The sequence below is a fragment of the Aspergillus aculeatinus genome, assembly GCF_003184765.1.
Source record: "Aspergillus aculeatinus CBS 121060 unplaced genomic scaffold BO66scaffold_3, whole genome shotgun sequence".
Taxonomy (NCBI): Eukaryota; Fungi; Ascomycota; class Eurotiomycetes; order Eurotiales; family Aspergillaceae; genus Aspergillus; species Aspergillus aculeatinus.
This window is the reverse complement of record NW_020291472.1, coordinates 344,651-355,038: the sequence shown is the minus strand read 5'-3', so window position 1 is coordinate 355,038 and position 10,388 is coordinate 344,651. Positions and strand designations below refer to the sequence as shown.

Below are 10,388 nucleotides of genomic sequence, written 5' to 3'. Positions count from 1 at the left end.
ATTGGACAGGAAAACGCAGCAACGGAAAAAGACACAGTATGGAAAAGATCCTTCCCATAGATTTTAATTGCCCTCTCATTGCGTGTACAAAGTTGCCTGCATTAGTGAAAGGGTTCGGTGGGATACTAACACGAACCAAAATCTAAAATAAGCAATGACTCGTCGAATACGTCGACTGACCCGGAACAGTCAGGCACAGAATCACGATTTCATTCATCACAAGTGTCATAACAGATCGGAATGACTTGGCTAATCTAGAATAGCCACGACCCAAACAATCAGTATCGGAACATGCATGGACTGCAGCGATTATAAGATGGCCCAGATATAAAAGAAAGGCACAAAATGAGACACAGCTTCTAGGTAGAGAAGCTGGCGCACCATTCGTGGTGGAGAAGATCATAATACTGAGTAGACAGAAGCGTACGAATTTGATAGAATGGGAAGAGAAGATGCACGTGTGGGATGCAGCTCGAGCTGAGATAGCGGCGGCCGTACAATTTCTGGCTGTTTCACTTATCCAAGGGGCTCTAATCCAGATCAACATGCACGGATGGGTTCGACACCATCACTGGAGATCGAGGTTAATTTCTGCAATAAGAGCAAACCAGGTGGGGGCAAGAGTCCCACCAACCTGGGTCTTGATTGCCTTAAAGGAGCCGAGGCTATGAATATTGTGACCCTGATTATTACTGTTTCTGCTGCTGCTGCTAATAACACTGGTGGTAGTAGTGTTACCAAGATTCTGACGCTGTCAGAGTCGCTAGGATTGTATGTACTAGGATTGTTAGAGTCACGTGTGTTGATGCTGCCATTGTTGCGGGTGTTGTCATTTTTCTTTTCTGTAGGGTGAGCCTCAGCATGTTCTAAGAGGCGCCTAGGATCTGAGTCTGGGTATATGCTTTAGTGTCCATGTTGCTGGCTTTTGCGAACTGCTGCAGCGTCAGTAGACATGAACCCCGATGGTATCTGTCCGACATATAGCCTCTTAGGCGGCAGTGTAGTTGATAAAGGCTGGGCAGTTTGCCACTGAAGAAGGCATATATGACAGTGATGGCTTAAGTGACGTGCATAGTGGTCAATGCCACGAGAGAATCTGTTTTATGCTGGATGGCACAGCCACGAACGGGATTATGACCAAAGGAAGGGTATCCGGCGTCAGGGCCATGACGATAAGAGTTCGGCCATCATAGCTAATCATTTACAAAAGGAATCGGGCGATGAAGGCGTTGCTTGTAACTGCAATGACGGGAAAATAGACCGAACTTCTTGTATCTAACCGGTGATCGAACCGGCACTACTAAACAGATAACAATCTGGTTTTGTGGTGAGGCTGCAGCACGGCGGTTAGATAGGGTTACCAGTTTGAGACTGAGACGTTCATTGACACGAAAGCCCTTAAGCTTTGCCATGCTTCATATTCGTTGCTCGAGATTGTACCGATTGAGGGGCCCGAGAAGCCGATGCCAGATTTGCTGTTGCGTAATTAGAAGCCAGTCGTCTCCGAGGTTTGTTTTGATAATAAATGTTGACATGACCTGCCAATTGGCCTAGATATGTGTTCGAAATTTCGCTCCCACATTTCTTGATCTTGTTATATGGGAACCGAATGCCTCGAGCGTATGCTTGCGAGCCCTCTCAATACCGAGCCACCTGGTGTTGACGTTTGCTGCTCTTGTGTCTATAAGTTGCCCTTACCCACAGGCAACTGTATTCTCCCAAGTATCTAGTCCATCCGCAGTGGACGCCATTCTTAGGAACCTCTGGTGGAGCCGGTAGTGATTGCATGAACAGAGTACTTGTATTCAGTACTTTAACCGTGGTGACAGAGAAGCTGGAAGCCGGGTATCAATTTTTTCAATTCTTGTCCGGCGATCTCTCCAGCTCTAAACCGTATCTCCCTTTGCTGGGATCATACGCGATGAGTCCGGAGTGGGTTCAAGTCATGGATAGGGTAGCCGGGGAAGCCGTTGCAGAGCCACAGTCAATTTCCCTAATGAACGTTTAGCACACGCTGAAAATAATTTAATTAAACAGAAAGATGTGCGATATTGTCTCATTTTGAGTCGCGTAGTTCACAAATCAATGAAAGTAGGTATTTCCAGAATGCCAGAAGGCAAAAACATAGACGCACTTTGTACTCAGTTCTTATCTGAGTCGGAGAGCTGAGAGCTGAGAGAGCCGAGTGAAAGAACAAAATGAGCATTATTGGATATGGCAGTGAGGACCGATAGTAGAAACAAGTACTTTGCATCCAGCCATGGAAGGTATTCTGGAATAGCCACAGTAATGTCAGACCAGGAGCATGATTCAAATTGTCATGAGCTATGGTGACAAGTCCGTCACCGTTGGTAACTAGTTAGTTACTATGTAGTAACATAATATGCAGTTGTGTTACTGCCGGTCGGCGAAGGTGACCGCTTTCTGAAAGAAATTCACCGCCTTTGAGCCTCTCGGCCTTACTGTAGTTGCTCATGACTCCGGGGATTTTCTTATCGGCATTTAATGATCAAATTTCTCAACAAAACTGTAAATATCCATAGACAGATAAGTACACGGTTCATGCTTGGGATTATCAGAAGACAAACCGACTGCCTGAGTAGAAAGTATTTTGGATGATGCGTCGAATCCGGTGACATAGGGAATCCTAGGGATCTGCATCTCTCTTCCCTAAGGAGTATGACGGAGTTAGGCCTCCTTGCTTATTAGACTGAGTACTCCGTACTCTTTTTCTCTCATTCTTTCGGTGGGTATAAACCCATGATGGATGATTGAGAAGGAAAAAAAAAAGGCTCCGAATCGGTGGCTCTCCGTTTAGTGGTTTAGTGGGCACCGGAGACCGAGAGCACGTGTCTTGGGCAGGCCAGCTCCGAAGTCCGGACCCTTCTTAGTGTTAATAGAGATATTATCTAATATCCCCCCGGCGCGGCCACCGCAAAGTCCACTGCACCCGCTGCACCACCCCACCTTCTCCGTCCTCCGTCGCTCTGTTGGCTTGCTTTCCGCTGGCTGATTTACTAGTCCGGACTTTCTTTCTTTCCCTTCTTCCCCTCCTCTCTCTCTCTCTCTCTCTCTCGCTCTCTCTTTCCTCCCCTTTTCACTATTCCTACTCCACTCCCCTTCTCACTTGCTGCTCTATATTCTTTTTGCATTGCACGGGGGTTTGTTAGGCCCTCTTTGCTTGTGTACCCCGCCTCCTCCGTCTCCGTTATACGTGGTCTGGCATCCCCGGTGGAACCAGAGAGCCAACGTAACTACCATCTCTCGGACGGAATTATAAAGAAGTCACCCTGTACCTTGCTATATTTCCACCTGTGTGGAATATTTGGAATAGATCTTGACTTTGCTGTGTAAGTCGATTAATCCGAGAATTATTCTCCCTCTCTGTTGTCCGCGGCTGTTCAGGATGGTCTTCCGAATCGCCTCTGTGCCGCAGCAATTCTTCTGACTGAAGACCTTTCCCCCCATAGTTGACCCTACACCATGCATATCAAAGAGAAGCTTTCCCAGAATGAGGCTGCTGGGAGACCAGGAATCTCATTCGAGTTCTTCCCACCCAAAACAGCCCAGGGTGTCCAGAACCTTTACGACAGAATGGATCGCATGCACGCCTTAGGTCCCTCCTTCATCGACATCACCTGGGGAGCTGGCGGCCGCCTGTCTGATTTGACTTGCGAAATGGTCAATGTGGCCCAGTCGGTGTATGGCTTGGAAACTTGTATGCACCTGACATGTACCGATATGCCCGTCGAGAAGGTGGATGCTGCGCTCCAGGCCGCTTACAAGGCTGGCTGCACTAACATCCTGGCTCTTCGTGGAGACCCCCCTCGTGAAAAGGAAAATTGGGAAGTCACCGACGGCGGATTCCGCTATGCGAAGGACCTGGTGAAGCACATTAGGGAGAAATACGGCAATCACTTTGATATCGGTGTCGGAGGTTACCCCGAGGGTGCGGATGACAACCCGGACGTTGATCTTCTAATTGATCACCTCAAAGAGAAAGTCGATGCAGGAGCCTCTTTCGTGATCACTCAGATGTTCTACGACACGGACAACTTCATTGACTGGGTAAAGAAATGCCGCAACAAGGGCGTTGCGGTGCCCATTATCCCCGGTATCATGCCCATCCAGACGTATGCTGCATTCATCAGACGATCGGAGTGGACGAAAACGCGGATTCCGCCTGAGTGGCTGGAGGCCCTGGAGCCTGTGAAGAACGACGATGCCGCTGTGAGAAACATCGGTAAGCGCCTGGTCGCGGACATGTGTAGAAGGCTCCTCGAGAGCGGTCTCAACCACCTGCACTTGTGAGTCAAACCTTTTTGCCTATGTATTTTCTGACAGGATCTGACAATCGCTGCCAAGTTACACAATGAACCTTGCTCAATCAACGCAATTGGTTCTCGAAGATCTCAACCTTCTACCGTCCGAAGAGACACCGCTTCAGAGAGCCTTGCCTTGGCGGCCGTCGCTTGGTCTCAATCGCAGAGGGGAGGATGTTCGTCCCATCTTCTGGCGGAACCGCAATTCTTCCTACATCGCTCGCACGCAGACTTGGGATGAGTTCCCTAACGGACGCTGGACTGATTCCCGGTCGCCTGCCTTCGGCGAGCTTGACAGCTATGGTATTGGTCTCAAGGGTACAAACGAGCAAAACATCAAGCTGTGGGGACAACCTAAGTCTATCAGGGACATCACCCATATCTTTGTCGACTTCCTGGAAGGCAAGTTAGCGCGACTGCCTTGGAGTGACAGCCCGATTACCGCCGAAGCCAACGCTATCAAGGATGACCTTGTCGAGCTAAACAAGAAGGGTATCTTCACCATCAACTCTCAGCCGGCCGTTAACGGTGTGAAATCCTCCCACCCGGTATATGGATGGGGTCCCAAGAACGGTTATGTCTATCAAAAGGCATATCTGGAACTCTTGATTCCTTCCTATCTGCTTGATGACTTGATTGCCCGCATCGAGAAGAACGGTTACCTCACATACCACGCTGTCTCTAAGAATGGGAACCTGCGGACCAACACTAACGACAGCCCCAATGCTTTAACCTGGGGTATTTTTGCGGGACGAGAGATTGTCCAGCCTACCATTGTGGAGACGGTCAGTTTCTTGGCCTGGAAGGATGAGGCATACCGTCTTGGTGAAGATTGGGCCAAATGTCACGATGCTTCCAGCCCCAGCAGAAAGTTGATCCAGAGCGTTGTCGATGACTGGTCTCTTGTTAACATCGGTGAGTGCACTGCATACATCCATCATATGGTGGCTAGTACTGATCTGTAAAATACAGTGAACAATGATTTCCACAACACCAGCAGCCTCTTCGACCTATTCAAGGATCTGATCGTGAAGGATCTCGATACCGAGATTGCGGTCGAGGATGGAGAAACCAAGGTTCATCAAAACGGTGTCGCGAACGGAGTCGAAGCCACCAACGGCACCGTTGCAAATGGAACCACAGCAGAGCTTCCAGTCAAGAACTAGAATACTCTGATCTCCCTCTTTCAATGCCGCTTTCAACAGGCCTATCGACGGGCTCACACGCTTTGTCTATGATCGTGCTATGCATCCTCATGCATGCATCCTCTTTAACCCGTCTCACGACTACATACTAATTTCAACACATGATGACTACAACTACACCTAATTCAACATCTATCTATTCTCAACGACTTTTTCCCGCGGCCCCGAGTCAGGAACACTCGAGCCACAACAAGCAACTCAACGAAACGTTTAACGGCGGCATGAACTGAAGACCTCTCAACGATTTCTTCTCTGAGCGATTCTTATGATACTTCAACATGACATCTTATCTTCTCACTCACAATTATCTCTTAATATTTAACATATACCCCTCGCATGGCATTTTTTTGCGTTTTGCACAACAACACCCACATCGAGCATGGAACCTCAACGTTTATTCCTTTTCATCTATTTTCCACGATAGAGCTCGAAGCTTTTGGAAGACACCAGTCTTCTCTTTTTGTCATTTTCACCTTCATCGCATTCAAAAAGCGCCGTTCAGAACAACAACGACTCTGCGGGCAAATTCAACTTTCTTGTTTACGCACAGCGACGATCAAAAATTCAACACAAAAGGTAGGGTATAACGGAGTTGGGATCCAAACTTGGGAAAACAAAAGCGCATCCTTTTCAACATGGGATAAGGCAAGAAATATACAGGCGGAGTCAAGTTAAAGAATGGTTCTTTTTCATTGCTTTTTATATTTACCCCCTTCGACCTGCGCACGATACACTGTTCTGGCCCCTATCGATCACTTTTTTGTTCTTCGCGTCTCATCTCATTTCATCTGCCATCTTTCCTTTATAAACGAGGGATCGATTTCGGCTGTTCAAAAGTTTTCGTGCTTTTCTTTTTCACATCTAGCGGCGGCGGTGATCGTGATGCCGAGTTCGGCCCACCTTGTGGTCGGGGTTGATGGTGGCCGATTGACATGGCATTCTTGGGGAAGGAAGGAAGGAAGGAAGGAAGGAAGAACCGGGTGAGGAGTGCCCTGGTGGAAGGTCCAGAGAAGACAGTAACGAGAAGGGAGGATATCCACCATTCATGCATTGTGCCTTCTCTGATTGACTGGAACATAACATCAACACAATTATCTCGACTCACTGTGTCTGTGTATCTCATTCGCGCCGCGTAGACAACGAATTGCCCCCCCTCCTCCTTCATTTTGCACAGACGGGTAGACAACAGTTCTACGCTTGAATTCCGGTATTAACCCTAGCGCTTGTCTCGCGGCGACCGAGAAAAAGTAGAGCCTTTGTGCGCAGTACGGGTCTCCATCTGGATGTAAGCTGTTTGATACGAGAAGGGGGACCGATGACTTGACTGATTAAAGCAAGGAAGGAAGCCGAGGAGGCTACCAGACACACTCAGCTGCCTGATGGCAGGCGCACATTGTTCCTGTCCCATACTGCAATAGATTTCCTCCTACCTGCCAGTCCGAAACTAGACCCGTGCCCGTGTACCGGTTACCTAGCATCTCCAGATCTACAGTAAGATGCAGCATGAAGGATTCGTCTGTTTGTTCATATTCGGAGGATGATAATAAATGACAGCATCGTCGAGTGGGCATAAGAATGAACGGCTGCAGAACGAACGCCAGTGAGAAACTTCGTAAAACGTGAGACAAGCCCACCGCCATCGTGGCACCCACCCCACTCTACAAGAGGGAAACCCGTTCGAGACGGGCACATAGACCAATCAAAGCAATCCCAGGGAGAGACAAAAGCACATCGCCGGCGCTTCTGATAACTCCCCCACATACAAACACACCTATGACGCCTCGGGACCGCGTGAGGGAAGAAGCCCCAGCATATAGTACAGTACAAGCCGGGATGAACCAAATTTTCCATCCATCTCAATCAACACAAGGCCCGACCCAGGGCTCCGAAGAACCAGGCAAACGGTTTCGCGAACCAAATGACCCATGTACTCACGAGGACGACATAGCCCGCTGCGCGACCGATGATCATCATGCAGAATCCCAGGGTAACAACGTACAGCGCAGCCTGGCAATGATCGATCAGCGAGCGGACCAGGTCCTTTCGGGACGGTCTGGGCCAGGCACCGGTGGAGTTGTAGAGGGAGAGGAATGCCAGGAAGTTCTTGAGCACGAGGAGGCAATGCTCTATCATCATGAGAATGCTGTTGAAGGCAATGCGGACCAGCATCGCTTTGTTATCGCGATTTACCATCACTTGGCTGTAGAGTTGCTGAAGCTGTATTGCGGAGTCTATGATGGCGTCTTTGATAAGAGTCCATATGGGCGGGTCGTCGGCTGGATCCTCCGTGCTTTCGGGCCGTTTCGTACCGCTCTCGGATTGCTTCGCTGGGTCCCCGAGGATATCAGCATTGAAGTCCGTGACGTTGAAATAAAATACCCCTTCTTCTCGAGGTGTCTCATAGACTTGCTGTCCGTCCAGTTCGGCCACTTCGAAGCTCTGGAGTTCGCGAGGTGAGAGCCTCTCCTCCGATCCGTCTCGACTGATAGAATTTTGGGGAGAGATTTCGGGACCAGAGGACGTAGTCCCGATATAAGGCGATACATCTGGAGCAGTTGATGCGCTTGCCACTTGGGCCGCATTTTCTTGTACTAATGATGTCTTTAGTTCAGGGGAGGGCTCGAACACGCCTCGTGATACCATCGGCGGTGTGTTCCCACTTCCAGGTGCCAGGCAAGGTGGGTGACTCTGTGGAGGATTACTTCGCGGAAGACTGCTCGGGCCTTCTATTGTAGCCTTTGACGCCGCGGACGTACGGATGAACCCACGTATAGGCCTTGGTTTGTCCGACGTTCGGCGTTCGGGTTCTGTGCCCCGAGGTTTGATGGTGGGTATCTGTGTCGGTGATGTTGTCTTTGGGCTTACTGAGTTTGGAGAGGTCGGTTTGGAAGATGGTGTGCAAGTTGCAGTCTGTCTTTCCCACGAGTTCTGCGTCACTCGTCGCAGGCCTGCCGTGGATGAGCCTGCCTGGGACTTTGTCCGTGTACCTGTGATGATCTCTCCTGCGGCTCGAGATGTGGGCTCCTGTGTGCCCGGGGTCTTTTGAGCATGAGCCCTCAGGTCTGTCATGGTAACCATAGTGCGTGTGATAGTGGGTGTGATAGTGAATACATCGTCGGACTTGCGGTGTGGCTTTTGCTCGTGAGTCTTTGTCGTCGTATTTCCCTGAGGTATCCGGTTTTCTTTCAAGGGAGGGTTCGAGACATTCTCTTTCGAGAGACTTTCTGACTTTTGGGGCAGTCGACAATTGGTGTCCTTGCACATCGTCTTGGGCAACTGCTTCGAGCATTGGGCAGGGTTCGAATTCTGCGAAGTTGGGTTTCGGTCTTGCTGAGGGAGCGCCTTTTCTTGAGCTGCTGGTGTGAGGGCATGTGTCGTGGCTCTTCTTCCCTCTCTGGGAATCTTGGATTTGGGGCCTGGAATGTCGATGACCCTGGGGCGCTCGTCCGTGGTTGAAAAAAGCAAAATCTCGTCCGGGTTCTTGTCGTTCGGGCCGTTGATCTCCTTGCATCCTAAAAAAGAGCCGTCGGCGTTCGCTGCAAAAGGCGTGTTGGTCGACTGCCCAGGTGACTCTTCCCAAATCGTGCTGAACCGTGGCTTTCCAATCTCATCAGGACTATAATACCGAGGTGGTTCACCAGCGCCTTCATTATCGTTGTTCTCATAAGAAGGTGGATCAGGACTCGGCTCCTGGCCGTCCAAACCAATCATCTTTTTCTCGCGTTGGTCGCTAGGCATGATTTTGTCCTCAGGAGTGGTGGTACGGGGGCTTGGAAGCGTCTCAGGATCGAGCATTGTTCCACCTTCTTTGTGAACCCTCTCGATGCTCTGCTGGAACTTTGAAATCTGTTGTGCATTCAAATGCAAAGGATTAGGCTCTCTCGCTGACGGCATGTTGACAACAAACCGATCCTCCCAGTCGGTCACAGAACTTGCAGGTGCTGATATTGGTGAAATCGGATATGACTGGTCGGATGAGTCGGTCGTGATATCTGTCTTCTCGGATGTCGTTGGCTGCGTGGCCTCAGTGGTCGGCAAATTAGGCCCTCGTTCTCCGGTATTGGGACGTTTTCGTTGACCAACGGCTTGGGTATTCTCAGATTTCCAGAAATTTGTTCCTGGGGAAGGTCGATTGTCAAGGTGTAGGTTTGGAACATCTTTCCGCAAGCCGACGGGTCGTGTATGTATCTTGTCATCCCGGGGTATACCTCCCGTTAATCTCAACTTGTAGTTAGCAATCTCTTGCCTGGGTGAAGTAGCCAATGACACGATCTTCCGATATGCCTCTTGATAGTATTCCTTGTGCTTCTCCTTACTGCGCAACGGAGCTGGTATTTCCCTCTCGAACCTGTCTCGCACTTTACGCCAGTATTGATCGCCGCCTTTCTCGGCCTGCTTCGGCGCAGCAAGTGACAATGCCCCCAGAGATCTCTTTGGACGAATAGTGCGATCGCTTTCTTGTTCCTTGGTTTCGGTCACGGGAAGTCGCGTTCCAGCAGATTCTTTGGTCTTGTCGGCGGGGGATTTAGGGAGTGGGAGCTTGGTGGGTTTGGTTCTCCGCGCCGCGGTGTCCGACATGGTCTTCGGGTCCTCGGACTTAGACGGTGTAGATTGTTCGGTTCGCCGACCTGGGATCCCTGTGGCTTGTGCTGGGGGTTTTGCTGCGTCATGGGGTCTGGTGCGCTTGCCACGAGGATTTCGAAGTTGCAGCATGTTATCGCTGTTCGGTAGGTGGAGGGAGTGTTCCATCTTTGACCGCTGCTCAATCAGGAACCACCGGCAGCTTCAGGCTGCATCAATCCACCGACCCATTCCCTCTGCGATGGATGTGATGGCGATATCGTTGATTTGGGAGCTGTGC

General features: G+C 50.0%; 2 protein-coding genes across 2 annotated transcripts; one reads left to right on the top strand and one right to left on the bottom strand.

Annotated features, from left to right (window-relative positions):
- Window positions 1-3,483: 3,483 nt before the first annotated feature.
- Window positions 3,484-5,488, top strand: BO66DRAFT_312861 (methylenetetrahydrofolate reductase (NAD(P)H) MET13; the record flags this gene model as incomplete). Its single annotated transcript, XM_025643368.1, has 3 exons — window positions 3,484-4,307; window positions 4,366-5,237; window positions 5,295-5,488. The coding sequence occupies 3 exons, from the start codon at window positions 3,484-3,486 to the stop codon at window positions 5,486-5,488; spliced, it is 1,890 nt and encodes a 629-aa protein (XP_025508351.1).
- Window positions 5,489-7,058: 1,570 nt separating this feature from the next.
- BO66DRAFT_340275 (putative NTP binding protein) lies at window positions 7,059-10,276 on the bottom strand (the record flags this gene model as incomplete). Its single annotated transcript, XM_025644404.1, has 3 exons — window positions 7,059-8,118; window positions 8,188-9,171; window positions 9,292-10,276. 3 exons carry the CDS (start codon window positions 10,274-10,276, stop codon window positions 7,388-7,390), a joined length of 2,700 nt encoding a protein of 899 aa, XP_025508350.1. The 3' UTR covers window positions 7,059-7,387.
- Between the last annotated feature and the right edge of the window lie 112 nt (window positions 10,277-10,388).